The sequence below is a fragment of the Malaclemys terrapin genome, chromosome 10 (assembly GCF_027887155.1).
Source record: "Malaclemys terrapin pileata isolate rMalTer1 chromosome 10, rMalTer1.hap1, whole genome shotgun sequence".
NCBI classification, from domain to species: Eukaryota; Metazoa; Chordata; order Testudines; family Emydidae; genus Malaclemys; species Malaclemys terrapin.
The window spans coordinates 87,684,971-87,709,650 of record NC_071514.1 but is presented as its reverse complement, the minus strand read 5'-3'; the positions used below and the strand labels follow the sequence as shown (position 1 = coordinate 87,709,650).

General features: G+C 42.3%; 1 protein-coding gene across 2 annotated transcripts in view; it reads right to left on the bottom strand.

Moving 5' to 3' along the window:
- UBE2I (ubiquitin conjugating enzyme E2 I) overlaps nucleotides 1–24,453 on the bottom strand; it is a 32,407-nt gene extending 7,954 nt beyond the window's left edge. The window contains exons 1-4 of one of the 2 annotated variants that reach the window (XM_054042288.1): nucleotides 24,301–24,453; nucleotides 14,659–14,737; nucleotides 14,321–14,404; nucleotides 3,708–3,780 (exon numbers count right to left, since the gene is read on the bottom strand). In XM_054042288.1, coding sequence (XP_053898263.1) covers nucleotides 3,708–3,780; nucleotides 14,321–14,404; nucleotides 14,659–14,724 — 223 coding nt within the window. In that variant the 5' untranslated portion in view covers nucleotides 14,725–14,737; nucleotides 24,301–24,453. Of the gene's footprint in view, nucleotides 1–3,707; nucleotides 3,781–14,320; nucleotides 14,405–14,658; nucleotides 14,738–23,665; nucleotides 23,686–24,300 lie in introns of those variants that run through there. The other variant, XM_054042287.1, reaches the window with a different exon arrangement.
- Between the last annotated feature and the right edge of the window lie 227 nt (nucleotides 24,454–24,680).

Here is a 24,680-nt window from a genome sequence, read left to right as displayed (position 1 = left end):
CATTAATGATTAACCCGATCAGTCCAGGCCAAAATATGTTCTGAATGAACAATATTATCTATTATCCATTCTAAGATAGGAGGATTTCATTAATGCTAAATGGCACTAAGTGCAGTGAAAATGTACAGGGGATCATTTAATACTTAAAAGAACTCTGTACAGAGCAGCTCACCCAAACCTTTACTGCTTCCTCCCAGAGCTCAGATCCCACCACTATGAAATACGGTGGACTGCAAGTGTATCCTGGATAATGTTTAACACACAACGCTCTTTATATGTTTAAATTGCTGTATGAACAGTCAGTGGATATTAGTATTAATGGGCACTGAAATTATGAGGAGCACAACAAACATCCTGCTTTGAAATACAGTTCCCAAAGAAAGCACTGCCACAAGCAACAGCTCTTAAACCAGAGGACAGTTTCTCTTGCTATTTCACCAAGTTCTATTTAGAGTAGTTTTGTGATGGTCTGGGCCCAAAATGCAATACTACTTATATCAATACTCCACACTCCTTCATAAAATAATGAAGCAGATCAACTCACATGACCACATCTATACATTTTTCACCACCTATTCCCCCCTTCATTGCAAGTGTTACATTAAAGAGACATTTATAATACCTTTAAAAAGTCTCCTTACCAAGAGTTTGTCTATTTTAAGTTTCCATCATTTTTTTCCTGTGTTTCACTTTATCTTTATGTACAAGACCAATAACTGCATTCAGAACACAACAGTGAATTTTAAATTAAGCTTAAATTGCATTTAAATCAGGACATTTCTATTCCATTTAGGTTGTACAATCAAGTTTGTCCCTAAAATTAAATTGTGTTTCTTTAATACCTCTGTTTCCTTTTTAAGGACTTAAATGCAAAGTGACACATGACTGATTCTGTAGCAAGACAGTTTCAGAGATATTCCCTATCTTTAAAATGAGGAATTCCATTAATACTGGCAGAATCTTTCAAGCCAGCTGATATTTCTCCAAATGCCTGCTGTATGTTTTTACAAGTGAAAAGGTAGGCTATTATGTCACCAGCATTAAATTGGAGATCAACTGAAGAAAGAGCCTAAACACATCAGGTAAATTTCCAAGGTCTTGAAGAAACAGGACAGAAATCTTTACGTGGCATACTGTACTCTCTCAGGGAGCATCCCATTCAATTCATTATCCCACTATACATATAAAACGATGGGGTCCAAATTAGCTGTTACCAGTCACAAAAGAGATCTTGGAGTCATCATGAATATTTCTCTGAAAACATCTGTTCACTGTGCAGCAGCAATCAAAAAAGCTGAGAGAATGTAGGTAACCATTAGGAAAGAGATCGAGAATAAGAAAGAAAGTATCAGAATGGCTCTATACAAGTCCATAGTATGCCTAAACTTGGAATACTGCGTACACTTCTGATCGCCCATCTCAAAAAAAGATATTAGAATTGCAAAGAACAGAGAATATCAACAAAAAACAATTAGGGGTATGGAACAACTTCCATATGAGGAGAGATTAAAAAGACTAGGACTGTTCATCTTAGGAAAGAGACAATTAAGGGGGGACAGGACAGATGTTTATAAAAATCACGAATGGTGTGGAAGAAGTGAAATGGAAGTGTTATTTACTCTCACACAACACAAAAACCAGGGGTCACCCAATGAAATTAATAGGCACCAGGTTTAAAATAAACATAAGGAAGTACTTCATGCAACACACAGTCAACCTGTGGAACTCATTGCCAGGGGACGTTGTGAAGGCCAAACACAACTGGATTCCACAAAGAATTGGACAAGTTCATGGAGGATAGGCCCACCAATGGCTATTAGTCAAGAGGGTCAGGATGCAATCTCATGCTCTGGATGTCCCTACACCTCTGACTGCTAGAAGCTGGGATTGGGCCACTAGATAATTGCCCTGTTCTGTTAATTCCTCCTGAAGTACCTGGTACCAGCCACTGTCGGAAGACAGGCTGTTGGGCTAGATGGACCACTGGTCTGACCCAGTATAGCCATTCCTATGTTCTAATTGGAAAAACTTAAATCTTGACATCAATGTGCGATGATCATCATCTGAAGCAGGAATGTGTTAAGACATCAAAAAGCAGCAGCCTTGTTTTTAAAAAGCCCTATGTGGTAATTTAAATAATAGATTTGAAAAATAATTTGCTCAAGAAATCCAGTGGTTAGCTAGCCCAACAGAACTCCATAGACAGAAAATCCATGAATTTTAAAGGCTTCAGAGTAGCAGCCGTGTTAGTCTGTATCCGCAAAAAGAACAGGAGTACTTGTGGCACCTTAGAGACTAACAAATTTATTAGAGCATAAGCTTTCGTGGACTACAGCCCACTTCTTCGGATGCATATAGCTATATGTACTCCTGTTCTTTTTATGAATTTTAAAGACAGTTTTCCTACAAATTTCCCTAATAGATACTGGAACATTAAAATCAGTAGTAGCTATATAGCTATCATAAAGCAGAATGCATTGACTCAGCAGCCAAATATCACTATTACGAACACCAAAGATAATCATAAATACAAATAGTTTCTACAGCTTGCAGTAGGATAAAAAATTGCAAAGAAAGAATTGTTATTTATGTAATACTATGTGTCCTATATGCATATCACATGCAAAAAAGCCAAATTTATGTTAATGTAATGTTATGATTATGTTAAAGTGAAAGCACTCCAAAAATTACTACTACAACAACACTGCACCTCCTGTGTATCTTATAGTACATTGGAACATTTAAGGAAAAAGAACAGAAAAATACGAGGTGGACACAACTTAGCTAAGTTAAAAATCGATAGAACAATCCTAACTTTTGAAAATTTGATTTCCCATCTTTAATATTTAATTAAAACTAGATTTTTAAAAAACAGAATGAAGAAAAATCTGGAGCTAGGTAGCCTGAGAGCTCTTGCTGTTTGTCTATTCAGCTTATGGAGGTCTTTCGAAACAAGTACACCTCTACCCCGATACAACGCTGTCCTCGGGAGCCAAAAAATCTTACCGCGTTATAGGTGAAACTGCGTTATATCGAACTTGCTTTGATCCGCCGAAGTCCGTAGCCTCGCCCCCCTGGAGCACTGCTTTACCGTGTTATATCCAAATTCGTGTTTTATCGGGTCACGTTATATTGGGGTAGAGGTGTATACACTTCACTCACTGCACACACATTCACACTGCTTCCACTTAGTGCTATCCTCTTAACTTAAGGTACTTTTCTATCAAGAATGCACAATACACAATTTTCAATATAAAACTAAGCAGATGCAACAGTTGTCAGTGATGACTATGCCAAGTTTCAAAATTAAGCCATTTTTACTGGAACCATATTAGAAAAAAAGTGATCATTAATTAAAAAACCCAATCCCTTTCCCCCTAAAAAAACCTCAAACCAAAAAAAACCCCAAACAAAAAAAAAACCCACAGATTTTTCTGATCTCCCTGAATTTCAGTAGCTGAACAGCCTGCTTAAACTTTCTAAAGAGGCAAGCCAGGGAAAATTTTATTTTAAAGATGTATATGTAAATGCACATGAAAATAAGGATCATAACCATTTTAGTTTGAATTATAATAGGCATTAAGCATCCAGGATAATTAATGAAGTGTTATAAAAGCTCCACCCTACCAGGTAGTTTTTCATATGGCTATATGCACTCAGATTCAACACCATTCTACTAGAAACTAGTATTCTGTCACTTTACTTACATTTTGGGGGTGAGGAGGGATAGTCATCCTTGAAAAGCATCCGTAGTTTAAATAAGCCTCCTTCCCATGGTGTCTGTCAGGAAATTTCAGCAAAGTTAGTTAGATTATGGTAACACCCAAAGTATGCCAAGCACTTTCACAATAGATGGGGAGTTTATAGTCTAAAGAGAACAGAGAGAGAAATTAAAGATGCATGCCGGGGAAAAAAAACATTCAAGCACAAGTAGGGCTGTTTCATGACTATCCGCTATATTATATACATTTATTTTAATATTTGTATAGGATACTTGTCCCTCTGCCTACCTATTAGATTTTTTTAAAAAAACTTTTTAATTTCCTTCTTTAAAATGTATTTTGTAGTTTTAAGACACTAAGTTAATTTCAATTAAATGTTTCCCGGATTTTGTTTAAGTTTAAGTCTCTCATTTCTCCCTCAGTGTTGTTACTGTACTATTATTAACATCCCAATCCTATTATCTTGACCTAGGTACTGCCTAATACTATTATCACTGATAATTCTTCAGTTTCTAACTAAGAATAGCCCACCCACCCATGATTTTAATGACAGTAGGAATATTGCAATCCAATCTTCACTGCATGCCTTCCCCTGAGGAAAAACAACAAAAGATGAAGCTGCTCTCATGCTCAAGACCAGCACAGGCACACATTTGAGCAAACAGGTCTCTAAATACAGACAAGGAAAGTTCCATGAAGGTTGGTGCCAATTATATCGGTCACTGATGGAACAGTGAAGATATCTTTACAGGCTGTCTCCTCATGGAGTCTCTAGGGTGTTGTAGTCTTTACAGGCAATCCCCCTATGAAGAAGTTGGTTGAGCTACCTGAGTCACATTGCAGTCGTAATAAGGTACTAGGCCACCGGTTTTCTATCTGCTGCCACTGCACCTGGGTCAGTGTGGCCTCGTGTCATTTAGGTAGGAAGTTACTTAGGTATATCCCTTAAGGATGATGAATTAGATACAGACTACAGTCATACCACTTCTCACTAAATTTCACAATGGGGGGATTACTAAAGGAGTACGCAGCTGCTGCAAAAAGTGGTGTCACTGCTTCAGTAGGGGTTGTCTCTCCACCACGCCAGTACTGTACCAATGCCACTGTGTTGCATTAGGGAGCACCATGTAAGATGCAAGACAGTGGCCCTAAATACTTGGGTCACTTACGATCCCCCAGTAGCTTTGGCACCAATAAGGGAACTGCATCATCCTGGGTGAGTTGTAGTTTGGGTACATGTACTCTACCTTCCCCCTACAGATTCAGGTAAGGTCAGAACCTGAAGAATACCCATCTCATTGTGCAGAGTTCTACCAGCTGCACTATTCAATCATTATCTAGGTTTTTATAAAGATCACCCACCATGATATCTGAGCATTGAAGTGAGAGATTTCTGTATCTATTTTATAAGAAATCCCAAAGTTTGTTTGTGGTTGGCTGCTATGCACATTACCATAAAGAAATGTAGCCAATACAGACCTCTAATCATTTGTCAGAAAGACATCTTTCTTGTTACTCACAGTAATTTATTTAATTAATGAGTTCATATGGTGAGCTAAGATTGGGAATTTGTATTTTAAGAGTCAGCGAATTATATGACATGTTTAAGAGTACAAGTCAGTTTTTAGCATTGCAGTAATATCTCACAGCTGCACCTGTGTACCTGTTGCCTTGTTCATACACATGAACCCAAGTAGTGGTATACAGACATGGTCAAGAAGTTGAGAAGGCACTGACTGAAAAAACCTAAAACTTGCTCTGCCACATAAGCATGATTTATGAACACTTCAGTTTGGCAATAAGTAAATTAAGGCATCTAGTATGAGCACATCTGAACTTCACAGGGGACATACTTTATTATTTAAATGAGGACATGCCTCTGGCCACCAGTAAGGTTCAAAACCTCATGATACTATAGGTCATACAAACACATAAGGCAATCCAATCCCTGTACTCAAGAGCTTGCACTCAAACGACAAATATCTGACAGAGGGCGGAAGGAAACGGTACAAGAGCCACTACTTTGTTTCCATTGTGAAATCTGATCTAAAAAGAAGGAAAGAACATCAAGAAAGGAATTCTAGAACAAACAGTAAAAGCTAGGACAGCATTCTGCTATTACTCAATCTAGTGAGGGCATACGCTTGAAAAGGTGCCTTGGGCTTGTCCACACTTGAAACGCTACAGCAGCACAAGCCACTGTAGCGCTTCAGCGTAGATGTCAACTACAGCAACGGGAGGGGTTCTCCTTCTCAGCAGTTAATTCACCTCTCCGAGAGAGAGTACCTAGGTCAAGAGAAAAATTCCCCCATAAACCTAGCACTGTCTACACTGAGGGTTAGGTCACCTTAACTATGTCGCTCAGCAGGTGTAGATTCTTCCCACACCCTTGAGCCGCATAGCTGGGTCAACTTAACTTTTGAGTATAGACCAGACCGTTATCTATTGTTATAGGCAATTCTCTTATTTTGGATAACTGATTTATGTATTAAGTTGGCAAATCTCATTCACTGAGAGATTTTCCTTCTAGTTTGTATATTTTTATACAGGCACCAAGAACTACTTTGAGGTTTGCAAGTTTGGAAACCAAGGGAAACCAGATATTAATGTGATTGCAAAGTAACGTTGAGCAAGTTGTCCAAATACTCAGGTTACTCAGAGATATTTGTCATTAACTACAGGGTGCTTCACGATTCCATACTAGATCTAAAGTTTAAATATATTTATTAATTACACCTCTACCCTGATATAACGCGACCCGATATAACACGAATTGGGATAGAACACGGTAAAGCAGTGCTCGCGGGGGGAGGGGGAGCAGCTGCACACTCCGGTGGATCAAAGCAAGTTTGATATAATGCAGTTTCACCTATAACGCAGTAAGATTTTTTTGGCTCCTGAGGACAGCGTTATATCGGGGTAGAGGTGTACCTGAAAGAGGACAAGTAATGAGGTAGCAAAATTTGCAGGTGACAAATTTATTTTGGGTAGTTAGGATCAGAGAACTATGAAGAACTTCAGAGATACCTAAACAAGTAGGTGAATGGGCAACATAAGGGCAAATGAAGTTCCATGTCAATAAATATGAAGTAATACACACTGGAGAGGAGAGGAGAGGAGAGACTAAATTACTCATACACCTTACAGGATTCTAAACTAATTATTAACTCAGGAAAGAGTCCTGTGCATCATTATAGATAATGAAGACCTCTGCACAATGTGCACCTATAGTCAAAAAAAGCAAAAGTGATACTAGGATGTATAAGGAATGGGATGGAGAATAGTACAAACAGATATTATAATGCCTTTATTATGGTGGCATGTCAGCACTATAGTTAAGGTTGTTTCCCAGCTTCTGTTTAAAGTTCAACCTAAATCCCTTAACAATAACATGCTGAGTTGCATTCCTCTGAAATTTGGTGTGCTTCCGGGGAGTAAGTGACCCAAATTCGTGGTCATTTGAGGTAGGTGCTGCAGTGATATAAGACCTGGAAAACAATCAGAAACTTTTTAAAAAGTGGCTATGTGCTTTTGTTTTGTCCAGAGCTAGAGATCAAAAACTATTGATATACTGTAGGTCAAAATGGTCCCAACCAGTGAAGTTTTACCCAAAGTTGTGCATGGCACTCAGTGAACCTTTAGGGGACTCAAACCAGGAAAAGTATTTAAGCAACTAAGGGCTTGTCTACACTGGCACTTTACAGCGCTGCAACTTTCTCACTTAGGAGTGTGAAAAAACATCCCTTTGAGCGCTGCAAGTTTCAGCACTATAACATGGCAGTGTAGGCAGTGCTAGAGCGCTGGGAGCTACTCCCCTCATGGAGGTGGTTTTTTGTTTGTTTAACAGCGCTGGGAGAGCTCTTTCCCAGCACTGGTGCCGTGAGTATACAGTCACATTAAAGTGCTGCTGTGGCAGCACTTTAACGTTGCTAGTGAAGTCGTGCCCATTTTTATGTTGTGCATGCAGACACAGAGGGGGGAGGAGGGAAAAAAAAGCTTGAAGGTTTCCATTCCTACCATTTTATATGCTTTAAGTTTGACTCTTCTAGGTGCACTAAAATAGGAACAGTTACTCAGATTGCTTTGAAATTTGGTGTGCCTTATGGGGGTACAAAGTAGTGTTAGTGATCCAAGTTTGGGGTCATTTGACCAAGGGGTTTCTTAGTTAACTCTCCAAAAAAAAAGTTTCCTTCTGTTGCTTTGTACTGTTAAACTGACAGCTACTAATCACTAGATGAATTACAGACCTTACTGACATTGATGGCTATGGAGTCACCCTTTAATTAATATAATTAAGGGTAAAATAAGCATAAGCCCCCATCTGAGAAAAACAAAAGTTTTGGACTGAGTGGCTGGAGGTTGCTACAATTTGAGAATCTTGAGTGGCAATTCTGTTTTGGAGGGAATGTAAGCAAAGAATTTTGTGAAGAAAAATTAAACATGTGAATGCTTCCTAGGAAGGATGAGATATTAGGGAGCAGACAATTGAGATTTGGGCCTGCAGCAAGTGGAGAAGGGTTATGTGGAAGGGATAAATGGGGATCAGTGGTAGGAAAGGGGAGAGGTGTTAGGGGCTCAGGAAAGTGGAAGTGTGGGGCACTGGGAAGGCTGCATGGGGGTGAGTGGCAAGGAAACTGGGGGGCAAACTCCTCCTCCTCCCCCCCATGAGCTGGATTGTGATGGGCCTTGTCCCTTCTCCCTCTTCCCCCCAGTGTGAGAGTCCCTTACTACCTGTCTCCTTGTGTGTGCCAGGATCTGGGGGGCCTGTGCCCATCTACAGGTGGTTCAACCCTCCCCCATGTAAGTTGGATTCTGGGGTGTCTGCCCTTTTGGAAGAGTCTGAGGCCCCCTCCCTGTTCCCTATGTGAGCCAGAATCTGGGGAAGTCCTGCTCCTTTGGATGAGGTGCTGAGAACAGGAATCCTTCATGCATTTCACAAGCTCTAAAGCACTCAGGAGGGGAACAGGAAGACCCACGGAGATGAATCGAACAGTTTGCAGGTCTACACTTAAAATGCTGCACCAGTGCAGCTGCACCGCTTCAGTGAAGACACTCCTACATGAGAGAGCTTCTCCCAACCACCTCTCCAAGAGGTGATAGCTATGCCAACGGGAGACGTCCTCCCATTGACATAGAGCTGGCTACTCAGTATAGTGGATTTCACACCCCGAGCAATGTAGTTATACCAATGTACATTTGTAGAGTACAGCTGGCCTCAGCAATTGTTTCAGGTTGTATTAATCTATATGGGGTGTTCCCATTCAGCTGGCAACATCACACTGAAATGAATGTTTCACACCTTTCAGAGCCTCCTGCACTGGAGACGATGTGTAGAGGAACCCTTTCCGTCCATCATCCCTGTATCCTTCTTGTTTAGAGGATCATGCTTTTAAATGCTCTAAAATGCACATGCTTTAATGGATTTTTCTGAAATTTTTTGTGACTCGTGGGAGTGCTGTGCAGGGTGAATGACCCAAATTTGGGGTCATTTAAACCAGGGGTTCCAGAGACACAAGCCCTAAAAAGAAAAAAAAACCAGCTGTTTTTTCTAAATGTTTCTAGATTTTTTTTTTGGCACAGATCTAGAGATCAGACTATTGCTGTGATGTGGATCAAAATAGTCTCAGTCAATTTTTACCCAAGGTACTGCATGGCACTCACTAAGTCTTTGAGGGACCCAAACTGTGAATAGTATTTAAGAAAAAAAACATTCATTGCTTGCGTAGATGTGCATTCTGGAAGGATTATGTTATGTGTGCGCTAATAAAGGAAAAAAAAAAAAAAGAGGATTTCCATGCATCCACCTTATGCTTGCCCAGGTTGTTCGAGGGACTGTGCGAACACCGTTGCCCATGGTCAATACCCTACCACTAAGGTTTCTAGTCCCACCTTTGTACACCTGTGCAATGAGTTATTAAATCTTTGTTGCTTGCTACGAGCTGTGTTACAATATAACACATTTTTATTTTATTGGGAGGTTTACAGTGAACACAGCAGAATAGTGAGCAGCCAAACAGTAATTTTTGTTATATCAAGTGGGGAGGAGCCAGAGACAAAGGACTTTGTGGGGGAGGGAGAGGCAAACCTTGGATTGGTTGTTACTAGCCACTGGGGGGACAGATGGCGGGGAGGTAGGGGGTGGAAGTGTCAGAAGAGCAAAGAGTGCACCATGACATGGGGATTGCTGACTATAGGTTGATTTGCGTGGAGAGAGGTGGCCTACGATGGCATCATGTTTTGCCCACTCTGCAGCCTTTAACCATTGATTTTAGAGGTTGTGCTCTACCCAACATTGTTGTGATTCACTGAGGCTTTATTCCTGTCATACATCTCACAGAATGTACCAGAGCAGATTTAGACAACATCAGAAATTTGTGTCCAGGAGCTGTGATAGTTTACTCAGATTTGGCTAAGCATCTGAATAATTGTTACAGTGACGATATAAAAGCTACTGATAAGCATTGGATAAAACATTAAATCAGGAAATTGGAGAGTTCATGGCTGACCAGAAAACGTATGCTGTCTGGCATAGAAACACTGCAAACTCTGACAGCTCACTGTTTCTCAAGATGGGGCATATCGATTGGACAGGGATCAGAGGATCTCTCTCTCAGACATAAGATTGTCAGCAGTTCGGAACAACCACCTTATCTGTGGTTTCTCTCGCTGGCCCTGCCACAAACTCCACCCTCCAACCATTCTGAAACATTCCACTGTAACATAGTTGTCCTACACGCCACAAACTACACAGGAATCAAGTTATAGGTGGGGAGGAAATAATAGCAACAGAAATATCTGTTTATCAGGTAACAAGGACTCCAGGGAGATGCATTCCCTGCTTATGGGCTGGGGGACCACAGTGAATGGGTCAGGGGTATGGATAGGGAGGTGTGTGTGTTGCGGTGGGAGGGAGAGGGCAGCTGGCTGGCTCAGTGTTATGTAAACTGCAGGACATGATATGTACAACTGCTTAAATGACTTAACTCCTATCAACATATCTTTGCCTGTTAAAAAAACTAGGAAAGTCAATGGCAAAAAATGATATTGCAGAGTAACAGTAGTTTAGTGGTAAGTCATTCCCTTGCAGAAAGCGGAGCTGAGCAAAGGTTGCCCATGCAACCTTAACTCTGCTCTCTTTCAGCACTGGCCCATTAGACCCTTGTTAACATACATACTTATCTGCCAAGCCCACAGTTGGTGAAATATACAAGCTCGTCACCTCTTTTCACAAACCAGTCACTTTCAGCCACAGGATTATCTTTTAACAATGTTAGATGAAAACGGGAGGGGAAGGGGAAGGTTGCCCATGCCACCTTTCTTCTACCCTCTTTGAACAATGCCTCAATGTGTGCATACTCAACACTGGCCATTGACACTGTAAGATTCCAGATCTGGTTGTACGTACACACACACACCTCCCTAGAAAGAATACCACTCAGGTACAATTTAAGAACCATTTCACAGCCTTTTACAACTTACCTACACTTACTCTCAGGAAACCATCTCAACCTACACTTTCGTTTAACCATCACTAAAGCATTATAATCCTCTCATATTCCACCTCTATACTGACAATATCCTTTGTAATAAAGGCTTTATGCCCTGCTCCTGAGATACGTGACACAATTCCACATAGAAATGATGCATGTTGCATCCTGAAGGTACCTATGCACTCTTCCCTTTCCTCGCACACAAGAGGGTGGAAAACAGATCGCAACTATATCACAAACCTCAAAGTAATCCACAGTTCTCACAACCATACCTCTACCAAGCAGAGCCAATTACTGCCTCCATCTTTCAGTACAACTACACCTGACACTGACCACAGGGTATGCAAGCAGATAATAAATGCTTAACTACTCTCATATGCCGCTTGCTACTGACAATACCCTTGTAATAAAACCCCATGCCTTGCTAATTATATAATGTATACAATTTTCACTAAAATTATGCATACTGGATCCTAAAAGGGACACATGCAGCTCTTCCCTTTGCTCACACACATCTGAGGGTGCAAAACATAGATCTCACACACCCGAGAGTAACCCACACAAGTCCTCAGAACACAAACACACCTTTATCAAGTGGCCTCACTACTGTTAGCATACATACCACCTAACACCCTGGCTACACCTGAAGCCTATCCAATGTCCTACAGGCTACTAGCCCCAAAGGAATAGACGCAAGCTGGGGTGGGCAAGCGCTCCCCCCCCCTTTTTGTCCTTTAACAGCGTTAGATGGAATCCTGTGGGTGAGAGTGAATGGGTTGTACACGGATGCAAAGAATTATAAAAGGAGATGAAGCAATTGTAGGGTTGGCAGAGTAAACTATATTTGTTAACGGGCATAATGGGACATTGCTAAAGGGAACAGAGTTAAGGTTCCATAGGCTACCTTAACAGTGCATTTCCTGGTTTTCACAAGTTTTGAATTTGCTCAACTCAGTGTTCTGCAAGGGGATAGCATACCACCAAGCAAACTTAACCCTACATCAGCATAGCTTTTTGCCATTGAATATAAATCAATGGTGCACTCTCACCTGGAATACTTTGTAAAGTACTGATCACTCCATTTCAAAAACGATACTGTAGAATTAAAGAAGGTTCAGAGTGATGAGAATAATCAAGGACAAGAAAAAACTATGAGGAGAGACTGAAAAGATTGATATTATTTACCTTAAAAAGGAGATGAATAACAGGGATATAATAAAAACATCAAATAAAAAAAAAAAATAGAGAAGGCCAATAGCAAACTTCTGCTCTCCCTCTCTTGTTACACAAGTACATGGGGACACAATGAAATTAAAAAGGTGGAAAATTTCAGAACTGTTAAAGGGAAACACTTTTTCATACAACATGTAATAAACTGGAAGTCATGCTAGAGGATGTCACTGAGGCCAAGATTTTAGGAAGATTCAAAAAGGGTTTGGACATTTATATAGGTAAGAGGTGATAATTAATTATATAGGTCAGGGGTAGGCAACCTTTCAGAAGTGGTGTGCTGAGTCTTCATTTATTCACTTTAATTTAAGGTTTCGCGTGCCGGTAATACATTTTAACGTTTAGAAGGTCTCTCTCTATAAGTCTATATATAATATAACTAAACTACTGTTGTATGTAAAGTAAATAAGGTTTTCAAAATGTTTAAGAAGCTTCATTTAAAATTAAATTAAAATGCTGATCTTAAGCCGCCAACCTGCTCAGCCCACTGCCAGCCTGGGGTTCTGTTCACCTATGCCGGCAGCGGGCTGAGCGGGGCCAGCGGCTGGGACCCCAGCTGGCAAGGGGCCGGCAGCCAGAACCCCAGACCAGCAGTGGGCTGAGTGGGGCCAGGACCCCAGACCGCCGCTGGTCTGAGTGGGGCTGGCACCCCAGACCAGCAGCGGGCCGAGCGGCTCAGTCCGCTGCCGGTCTGGGGTTCCGTCCGCTGGCTCCTGCCAGCCAGGGTCTCGGCTGCCGGCCCCGCTCAGCCCGCTGCCAACCTGGTGCTCAGGGTGGCGATGTGGGGGGTGCAGAAGTCAAGGCAGGGGTGTGTGTGGGGGGGGCCTGGGTATGTGTGGAGGGTGCAGGAGTCAGGGCAGAGGGCTGGGGGCATGTGAGGGGTGCAGGAGTCAGGGCCTGGGGGGGCTGGGTATGTGTGGAGGGTGCAGGAATCAGGGATGGGGTTGTGGGGGGATGCAGGGGGCTGGGGTTCAAGGGTCAGGGCAGAGGGTTGGGGGGGTAGGCTGGGATCGGGGGGGGTGTTCCCAGCCCCGTGCCCAGCTCACGGTAGGGGGCTGGAGGGATACGTCCCACTCCTACCCCACTTCCCACTGCCTCTTCTCCGCCTCCTTACCGGTCTGAGCAGCAAGGGCACTGGGGCTGCTCTTCTCCCCTTCCTCATAAGGGCCATCGGCGGCAGGGAGGGAGAGGGGGTGGGGCTCCACGCAGCACACTGGGGGATGAGGCGGGGGAGGGGGAAGTTCGGCTGCCAGCGGAGCCTGCTGTACAGCAGCAGCCGGCAAGAGCAAGCTTGCTTCTGTCCCCTGCCCCCGCCAGAGAGAGCGGTAGGTGGGGGGGGGGGGGGGAGGAGAAGAGTGGGCTGGGTCAGGCAAGATTTTTAATGGTAGGCAGCAGTGTGCCATTAAAAATTGGCTCACGTACCATCTTTGGCACGCATGCAATAGGTTGCTGACCCCTGATATAGGTTATACTTAATGACAATATTTTGAAAGGGGTGTTAATCCTCATGCTTCAGGTCTTAAGCCAATCTAAGTATTAAAGGCTATGTTGAGACAATGCGGGAGGAAGAGCGGAAGATTATCCCATATATGATTACTGTAGAGTATTTACACCTTCCTCTGAAGCATCTGGTACTGGCCACTGTCACAGACAGGACACTGAACTAGATGGATGTTGGGTCTGATCCAATATGGCAGTTCCTATGTTCCTATTCCACGTGGCTTCCAAAGTAGCTCTGGAATTTGATTAAAAACTGGACACTTATGTTGAAGTGTATTTCATAAATTGTACTAAAAGTTGTTCATGGTTTATATCTGTTAAAAGTTTATGTTAACATCTATCTCCCATGCTGAAAATTGAATTGACAGTAAGTCTTACCCCTTTCTTTCCTGGAATAGCACATTCCCAATTCATGAGATTCATCGTGCCATCTGGATTTTTTGTAGGTACTGCTACAAATCCCTGAATTAAAACAGAAACCCAAAGTAAGACTTCTGAAAGTACATTTAACACTGATGTAGCATCAAAACATATATTTGTACAATGCAGTCGCTCTCTACCTACACCAACTTGCTTGACATTCCTTTATCCATCAGAGGATGAGTTTTCAGCAGCTTGTTTATAGTTCCATTTCACATTAAAAAAGGTCACCAGAACACCACAAGTTCAATGTGAAGTTGCAGAAGTTAACCACTTGAGAGTATTGCTGTACTTACAAATGGATGGTCTTTTCTCCAAGCTTTCCTCTCCTGTGCAAGTCTGCTGAGGGCTATCCCAGACATGTTCAAAATCCCTCTAAAACATAAACAGTTGCCAGTTAAAGCAAATTGAACCCCTCAAGTTAGTCATACACTTCAACCTCCGCACATTTGCTTTTTTAACATTTATTAGATTGACTGGCAAACTATCCCTTTTTAAGGCTCTACACAGCATGTAAGTTCTGTTAGAAATAGCAGAGCATCTAAGACAGGGGTTCTCAGGACAAATTTTTTGGTGGCTGCTCTCACACTTTTTCCCTAAAATACTTAATTAGCTTTAGGAAAAACAAATAAATATTCACATATATATGTCCAAATCATTGTAATTTTTTTATTGCTAGCTAGTAAGTCTGTTGTGAAAAGTGATATTAACAAACATACAAGTATTTCTTTTCACAGCAGACTTACTCAGCCCTCTCAAGTCTCAGGACAAATTAAGCCCTGGATGGGGGGTGGCAGGGGCGAGGAGCAATGGAGGTGAGTGGAGGGGAGGCAGTAGGGGGCTGGAGCCTGAAGTCCTGTGGCCAGAGCTACCCCGCCACTCCAGGGCTGAAGCCCAACCACCCCAGGGAATGTGGGGAACTCACCGGTTGCCTGGTTGGCCAGCATTGTGCCCCAGGTGTCTCCAAGGGGGTGGGGGTGGGGGCAGGACCAACTCCTGCTGGCGCCCCAGCAATCAACACCAAAACGGTGCATCCAGGAGCGGGTGGGGGGGGGGGGTGTGGGCACTTGCTACTTCGCCCCACCCCCACAATAACAGCCCAGGAGGCTTGTGGCTACAAGAAATTCCCACGGTGGCCACATGCAGCCACATTTGAGAAATGCTGATCTAAGATCAGCTTCTCTACACAGGGATGTTTACTGGCATTACAGGCATAATCTCTACCAGTATAGGTTATGCCACTAAATTTCCCCATATCAACAAGCCTTAAGGTAGGGAACTGGACTAAGTTCTTGAATACTAGCTCCATCTTGTGTTTCACAGTTGCATTACATTGGCAAAGGGAATTCAGTAGTAGTTTAACAACAGATATACCACACTGCCAGTAGTAAGATAAAGAAAGGTTCAGGAACAATAGGGATTTAAATTTTGAGAGCGTGCAAATATTCTGTCTCCCTAATGAGACCAATGTGGCATTCACCTGCAGAGGAGGACATCTATGCTGCTGATCGTGCATACCAAGTTTCCCTACCAGCAATCCAGAAAGCAGCAGCAGTAGAAAGTAGCCTAGTTAGTCTGTAAGCCGCTGTCTGGCTGGGACACAAACTATTCTGCGCAGGAGCAACTAAGAATGTTAATTCTATCAAGATCATATCAGTTTCACTCTGATACTGCAATAGTAATCACCAAGTAATAGGGGGCAGAAACAGGAGTACAGATGTGAGCCTGTAGAGAAAGAGGCTGGCAGATACACAAGATAGTTGGCCCATGGTGTCATTTCAATCCACTGGACTTGAGGACCACACTTAATCCTGTCTTTCTGGAAGCAGCACAGGCTACTAGAAGCAGGACAATGCTGTGAAATCAGGGTCACAAATGTAAAGTGTACCCAAAAAATTCAGATCTCAAGCCCAGAGAAAAGGAAAGAAAAGCAGAAATCTATTAATGCATGAGGGAGGAGTGACACACATTAAGAGAATGGAGAGAGAAGAAAGCTTCACACAAAATCCAAGAAGGGAAATATTAAACAATACTTAGTCCTGCCATGAGTGCAGTGGACTGGAGTAGATGACCTCTTGAGGTCCCTTCCAGTCCTACAATTCTATGACACTAAAGCAGTGATAAGCATGAGGAGAGGGTGGTTTACACAATTAAATTGGTACCCAAAAGCCCAGGAGTTAGTTTATTAAATGGGCAGTAAGAAGCAGCTCATAGAATCTCCTCACAAAAAGTTTTAATTCCCCCAGCTTCATGAACAGTTGCGGGTACTCAGCAGCTCAGAAAGTCAAGCCAACATGTTTATGTATTTACACAAATGAAATTAAACCTGCATGACAGCCAGAGGGCTCCCAACAGTTCCTCTTTCAGTGCACAGTAATAGAAGACTAATGAGATGGTAATTGCCATCTATCTAAATACATGAAGTAAACTATAAAGGGTTTATAACTACTTTCCTCCTGTTACATTAACAGTCTGGGTATTAATTTAATCAATGTGAACACTTCAAATTCTAGAGTCTAAGTTTATTATTGCAAAGCATTTTAATTCCAGTTTATAGAAGTCCTCATTTTAAACTTCACACTGGTTCATACTACTTTGCCACACCATCTGTAAATTTGAAATTTATCACCATCAAAATTTTAATACTTTCCCTTTGAGCAACACAAAGAAGGTCCAAAGAGATCTGACACCTACTTCATACAAGTCATGGATAACAGCATCAAATTAGATTTTGAGGAAGCACACACTCACACATTAACGCATTCAATGATATTTCACGACATACTTTCCATCCAGTCCTACTTCTGGGTTTCAGAGTTAGTTTTGCTTGAATGGATATATTCTAGAAATGCCATAAATACAACCTGAAAGCTAACAATTAAATTCATGTTTATACAAAGCTTAATTTCATTAGAGAAGGTTAGATCTGGATAGGGTGAATACATAAAGTAATAATACTGCTTCCAGAATTCTGCAGTTGGTCTAATATTCCCTAAAATTAGAAACTAATCACTCATACACAGATTGAGTTAAAATGAATATAGTAGAGATATGTATTTGGATCTTTGCTATGCCAGAACGTTTGTGGGGCTGGTTAAATACTGTGCCCAAAAAATACTGTATGTGCCTCTAATCATTTGTTCTGCTGATGGAGGCAAAAGCAGAATTTATGGAAAGGATGCTGTCAGAATAGGATACAAGTCACTTTATGAGACCAATACTTTGTTTCAAAACATTCTCTATCATGTTACAAAAGGAATAATTTATTCAGTGTCATTAATAGATGAGCACTGATCAGCCCCAGAGCAAGAATCAGGAAATATGTGCAGTAGAAACCTGCCATCATAATATATTCAGTAGTTCATTAAAGAGAATGATGGTGAAAGTTTTGTATCAGCTGCAGAGTTTGCAGAGGACACAAAATCACTCAAGATAGTTAAGTCCTAGGCAGACTGGGAAGAATTACAAAGGGATCTCACAAAACTGGGTGACTGGGCAACAAAATGGCAGAAGAAATTCAATGCTGACAAGTGCAATGCAATGCACATTGGAAAACATAATCCCAACATTACATAAAAAGTGAGTGGGGTCTAAATTATCTGTTACCACTCAAGAAAGACATTGTAATCATCATGGATAGTTTTCTGAAAACACCTGCTCACTGTCCAGCAGCAGTCAAAAAAGCTAACAGAATATTAGGAACCATTAGGAAAGAGAGAGATAAGACGACAGAATATATAATGCCACTACATAAATCCGTGATATGGCCACACCTTGAGTATTACATGCAATTCTGCTCGCCCCGTCTAAAAAAAAAAAAAATTAGAATTGGGAAAAAGTACAGAGAAGGGCAACAAAAATTATTAGAAGTATGGAACAACTTCCATATGAGGACAGATTAAAAAGACTGGGACTGTTCATTTTAGAAAAGAAATGTCTGAGGGGGGATATGATAGAGGTCTAGAAAATCATGAATGGTGTGAAGAAAATGAATAAGGAAGTTTACCCATTCACATGACACAAGCTAGTGGTTACCTAACGAAATTAACTTAAAACAAACATAAGGAACTACTTCTTCCCCTAGCAATGAGTTACACTGGGAGATGTGTGATGTTGTGAAGGTAAAAAATATAAATGGGTTGAAAAAAAAATTAGACAAGTTCATGGAGGATATATCCATCCATGGCTATTAGCCTTAAGAGTCAGAGGCGCAACCCTATGCTCTGGGAGTCCCTAAAACTCTGACTGCTAGAAGCTGGGATTGGACAACAGGAGATGGATCACTCGATAAATTGCCCTGTTCTGTTCTCTCCCCCTGAAGCATCTGACATTGGCCACTGTCAGAAGACAGGATATTGGGCTAGATTGGTAGTTCTCAAACTTTTGTATTGGTGATCACTTTCACATAGCTAGCCTCTGAGTGCGACCCTCCTTATAAATTAAAAACACTTTTAAATATATTTAACACCATTATAAATGCTGGATGCAAAGAGGGACTTGGGGTGGAGGCTGACAGCTTGTGACCCCCCCCAATGTAATAACCTCACGACCCCGAGGGGTCCCAACCCCCAGTTTGAGAACCGCTGGGCTAGATGGTCCATACGTCTGACCCCGTGTGCCATTTTTAAGCTCTTAAATTTTAATTGTGCAGTCAGCCTCTCCTTCTCTTCAACCACTGAGGAACTTGCAGACTCATTACCAGACTGATACAGTAAGTAGCTGCTGATCCACATTAATACCATCACTACACAAATTGAGAAAGCTAATTGTGTTTACAACCTAATCGAGTATCCTTAGTTATCAGAGGCAGAAAAGAGGTAACTGATCTACCTTTAGGAAACGTTAAGGGCCAAATTTTGCTCTCAGTTACACAAATGCAGATCCGTGAAGTTAACAGATTAAGGCCTGGTCTACACTAGAAAATTAGGTCAGTTTAACTACATCAATCAGGGTTGTGAAAAAATCCCACACCCCTAAGTGGCACACTTAAACCGATCAAAACCGATCTAAGTCCCCATGTAGATAGCATTAGGGCTTGTTTACACTTACATTTTATAGCGCTCCAACTTGCTGGCTGAGGGGGGTGAAAAATCACCCGTCTTAGTGCTTTAAAGCACTAGTGTGGACCGGCTCCGAGCACTGGGAGCTAATCCCCTCGTGGAGGTGGATTACCAGGAGTGCTGGGAGAGCTCTCTCCCAGTGCTCACGCGTGACCATACTTGTACTTCAAAGCACTGCCATGGGAGCATTCCTGCGACAGCACTTTGAAGTTTCCAGTGTAGCCATACCCTTAGGTCGATAGAAGAACTGTTCTGTTGACCTAGCTACTGCCTCTCAGGGAGGTGGATTACCTATGCTGGTAGGAGAAACCTTCCTGTCAGCATAGGTAGCATCTACACTGAAGCACTACAGCAGTGCAGCTGTGCCCCTGTAGCGTTTTAAGTGTAGACTAGCCCTAAGTTGCATAAGTATATCTGAGGAAAGATTCTAGCTTTTCAAACTGTTGTAGGTACTCTGTAGGCTTCAGGCTATTGCCAAACAAGGTTCTCAACAAAATTACATAAAGGACCTTGAGCTTAAGGTAAAGTCCCGTGTGTCTTTCTGTAGACTTCCTGCCTATTCCAGCAGCAATGCACTGTGCAATGGGCTAGCAAGTGTACAGTGTAAGAAAAAAAAACTATAGAAAGTTCTCTTCAGATTTCATTGGAACAGACATTTGACTCATCAGTTTAGCATATCAATCAAGATAAATTCAGACTGCTTTCAGAAGTTTTCTACACATTATTGTCTATATTATTATCTAAGAATTTATAACTCAAGATTAATTTAAGCTAAGGCTTGAGAAGGGCTTAAAATCCTTCACATGAAAAAAGTCAAATATATTTGCATAAGTATATCTACCTATCCCCCAGACTCCATGTGAGAAATGGAAATAACTCTGACCTCTCTCATAGGAGTGTGGGGAATTAAATTAATATTTGTGAAGCTCTAAATGCTAAGTATAATTACAAAGAAATCAGTTTCCTTTCACATTACTATAATTTCAGATCAGTGTTGCATGGAAAAGATAAATCACAGCCCTTAAGTAGTACAGGATTCTCACCAAGCTATTTCAGCAGTTTAGTCTAGTAGCCAGAAGGTGCTTTTGAAAATGTTACCCAAGTGACTTAGAAGCTTAAGTCCCATTTTCAAATAGGACATAGGCACTTAGGAATAAAAGTTCCACTGAAAGTCAATGGGATTTAGGCTCTTAAGTCACTTGTAAAAAATGCAATAGGTGCTTTTGAAAATTTTACTAATGGACACAAATAGACTGAATGAGGTTAATTATTAGTTGACCTAATTATTTTACAAGAAAGCACAAAGTCCCTCATGCTGTGAATTTACTTTTAAGCTCTAGAATCCATTTCAATCCATCCATATCACTTGGGCTAGAGAATAATCAGAGTTTGAAGACCTGAACATGGTTTTCATTGCATGTAGCAAGTTTTCTATCTTAAAATCCACTAAAAATTAGCTCAAGAAACATTACATATTTCATTCTCAAGAGAAAAATACTACAGATGGATCTACAAATACTATGGTGCTATTACACACACCTAGATAGAAAACTGACCTCCTTATTTACAGGTTAATGTATATGGTTTACAGATTTTTCAAAGCGATTAGTTGGAAATATGCAGAAACAAAAAATTGAGAAGATTTTGCAGAAAAAAATTAAACTCAAGACAAAAATCTGCCAAATGTGACTTTAGACAAGTTAGTATTGCCTCTCCATCTTTAACCAGAAAAAATAGTAAAGTACAACAATATTTGTTGCACAAAGTCATAGAATTGTTGTCTAGTGTTTAAGGCGCAACTATGGAGTCTTTAGATCTGAGTTTTATTCCCAGGTGTGCCACAACATGGATGACCGTGGGCAAATTACTTATTTAAAGGGACTCAATTGTTTAGCACACAATTTAAATTGATGGGGGAAAGCTTTTGCAAAAACGTATGCCCAAGAGAATGATTCTATGTTGTCTCTTTAAATTCCAATAGCAAATTTTAAACATTCCTCTACAATGTTCACAGCTCAAGTATCCTAACCACCAATTCCTGGGATGTGAAAATGGCTAAATGTTTTGATACTTAATTGATTTTCATTGTTTACTTTATGTATTTCTTTCCACTTCGACAAGCACTTGTAAACACAGAAAGTAAAATTGGAGATTTTAACTCATTTCAGTAATTTAAACTATCAGTAATATAGGTTAAAAATTTATAATGCAATTAAAGTTGGCCATTTCATTTCAATCTCTGCCTTTGTTTACTCTTCTGAAAAACTGGGATATGAAAGAATGTAAAATTAACGAAAAAACACATTGAAATCCACAGACCGAAAGCGCCACAGATGTATAAGGAAATTGTCGCATCTAATTTTTAACCCTTTTGTTCCAGATTCACAGACAAAGCAAGAATTGTATTGAAGATCTCCAAAAAGAAGAACAGGAGTACTTGTGGCACCTTAGAGACTAACAAATTTATTAGAGCATAAGCTTTCGTGGACTACAGCCCACTCATTTTCCTTATTCTCCGGCAGCCTCCCTTTTGGAGCTTAGCAACTTCCCCATGAAATACTCTAGGTATTTAGAGTGCAAACGTTAATTAAAAAAAACAAACAAAAAAAGCAGATGAGTAAGGAAACTTGCAATTTTCTTCCTTAGGGTATTTAGAAATCTAGGAAATCATATGCTTGTTTGAGGTAGGCCTTTGGTAGCTACTATACTTTCTGGTGACTAACCACTACATGGAATACCCCAGGTTTCAATGACCCTAAAGATCAAAAACAAATCTAAAGCCTGCCATCTCTTTTACACCCACTGACTGCAATTATGGCAGAGCTAGAGGACTGTACAAGAAGAGCAATTTACTAATGCAGATCCCCTAGATTATGACTGTACAGTAGGAGAGCAAGGCAGGCGACTGTCTAACCTCCAGTGAATTCGCCTTTGTAGTGTCCCTTCAATGAAAGGGCCTACTAGCATTTATTACTCAGACTGCATCACTGTTGGAGTTAAAGACAGAGGATTAACAGATTGACCATTTTGAAATCCACTTTCGCACCAGGAAGAGCCCCTCCAGCATCTCCTAATCCCACGTCCTCAAAAATAAATCACTCCTTTCTCCTCTGCTTCAACTGCCTTCCCTAGTAATCTGTTCCTTGTGTGTTTTCTTTCAGAGTAGCAGTTTTACCTGAAATCCCTGATTTTTGTCAGTTATAGCTACTAGCTTTTAAGACCATTAGCAGCATAAGAAGTTTCTAGTAATTCCATTTCACATTTCTTAACATCTGGAGTCTTCTCTTTTCCCATGAGAAGCAAGTCCTGTTAAGTTTGATTTTTTTTTTCCTAAACTTGGTGAGTTTACTAGTGGTGAATGGAACTGAGCTAGCAGCCATGAAGACTGAAGAGGCTTGCAAAGACCACTTTAAAACATAAGAAAGAGGTCAGTCTCCACTTCTCATTCAGTTCTTTGCCTCAGAGCATCAACTACAGTAATGATTTTTTGTTATGCTAGTATTTGCCCACTAGAAAATGAACAGAGATGCCCAAACTCATTTCACAAAAGACATCAAAAAGCAGCAGGTGAGATCTGTCTGTCAATAACTGCTTTGGCTGAATCCAAACCCTACATTCAAAAGATGAATTGTTCAATATATCCCATTACTGATCTCCCCGACTACCCAGCTTGTCTGGTCCAAAGACTCTGTTGCCCTGTGATGCAATGTTGCCAAAGCAGTATCTTTCCTGTGGTACAGTGATTAGATCTGCATACAGTATTCCAAATGAGGGCTCACAGGTGCCTAGAATAGTTACAGGATCACCCTTTTGTTTTACATCCTGGTTACCTTTTAACAATCCTTATTTAGCCCACAGCAGAACAGTAGTATGAAAGTGTCTAACACAGCTAGTCTTACACATCTATATCTCTTGCCTGAGAAGCTACATATTAGCACACAAGGAAAATACATGTATGAATAATTTGTCCAAAGAGTGAAAAGCTTCTACTTCTGTGAAGAGTAGAGAAGTCTAAGCAGGGGAGCCAATCAGGATAATGCTGGACTGCTAACACGATGGAAGCAGAAAAAGTGGGTGTCTGGCTTTGCCGACAAACAGAAGCCACGAGGTTTAGCCACAGTGGAACAGCAAAAGGCAACTCAATGATTAGCCCTAGTATCTTCTTTGGCTCCATAACTTGACTAGGTCTGTAAAACATAGTTTTCAAGGCAGTGCTCAGAAACGCCTGCCAGCGCTGCGGTACCTGCACTCAAGCAGCGGTGCTGGTGTCTCAATAGGCCCTCATAGTTTATGCTTCACAGCAGGGAGGGAACCAGCGTAAGTCCCTAAGTGGGGCTGAGAGGCGCCGTCTCGCTGTCAGAAATCACGGGGGAAGGAGGCTCCCCTACAGCCCCGCGAATACCCCGGGGAGAGAGAGCCGCTGTACCGGCCACAGGCACTTGGGGCCGAGAGCTCCTCGGGGCAGGGACTCGGCCCGCCCCAGCCCACTTAACTGCCCAGACTCTCCCCCTCCGGGCCCCGGGCCCCGGAGGCGGGGAAAGGCGGGCTCCCCACGGCCCGCCGACCGCAAGTGACGCCGGGGCGGGAGGGGGCACAGGCCGCTGGCCCGTCCCCACCCAGTGCTTGCAGGCCAAGGCCCGGCCCGGCCCGGGCGCAGGTGGAATGGGGTCCGGCCAGGGTACGTGGGTCCTCGGGGCCGGCAGCAGCTCCCCCCTCACCCGGCGGGTGGGGAAGCGGCCGGGCCCAGAGGAGGCGGCTCAGGGAGCAGGAGAAACGGGAGCCCGAGCGCCCCCAAGACCCACTTCCCTGCCCCAGGCTCCGTCACCATTGCAACCTCTGGCCCCGCCGCCCTCAGGCCCTCGCCCGGCTAGGCCTCACCGTGAGCGGCCGCAGCACCCGCGCGTGTCCCGGATTGAGGCGGCGGCGAATGACCCGGATGTTCCCGACTCGGCTCCCCCCCTTTGTCTCTGGTCCGGACTTTCCCTCCCTCCTTGCTCGGTGCGGAGCGCAGCGGCGTGGTATGTCCCTGAGCCCGACCCGTCCGCCCCGCTGCGCCGGCGCAATATGACCCTCAATCCGACCCGTCCGGCACGCTATACGCATCTTCCTGACACAGGGCCTTGAGGTGGCCAATACAGAGCCAGAGTGGGGGCCATTCGGGAAGTTCCTGTGGCAGTCTCCCCACGTCACTCCACTCGCTTTGTGCTTCACCTTCCCCCCCCGAACCTGAGCAGATTTTTCCTTTAGGCACTGAGTTA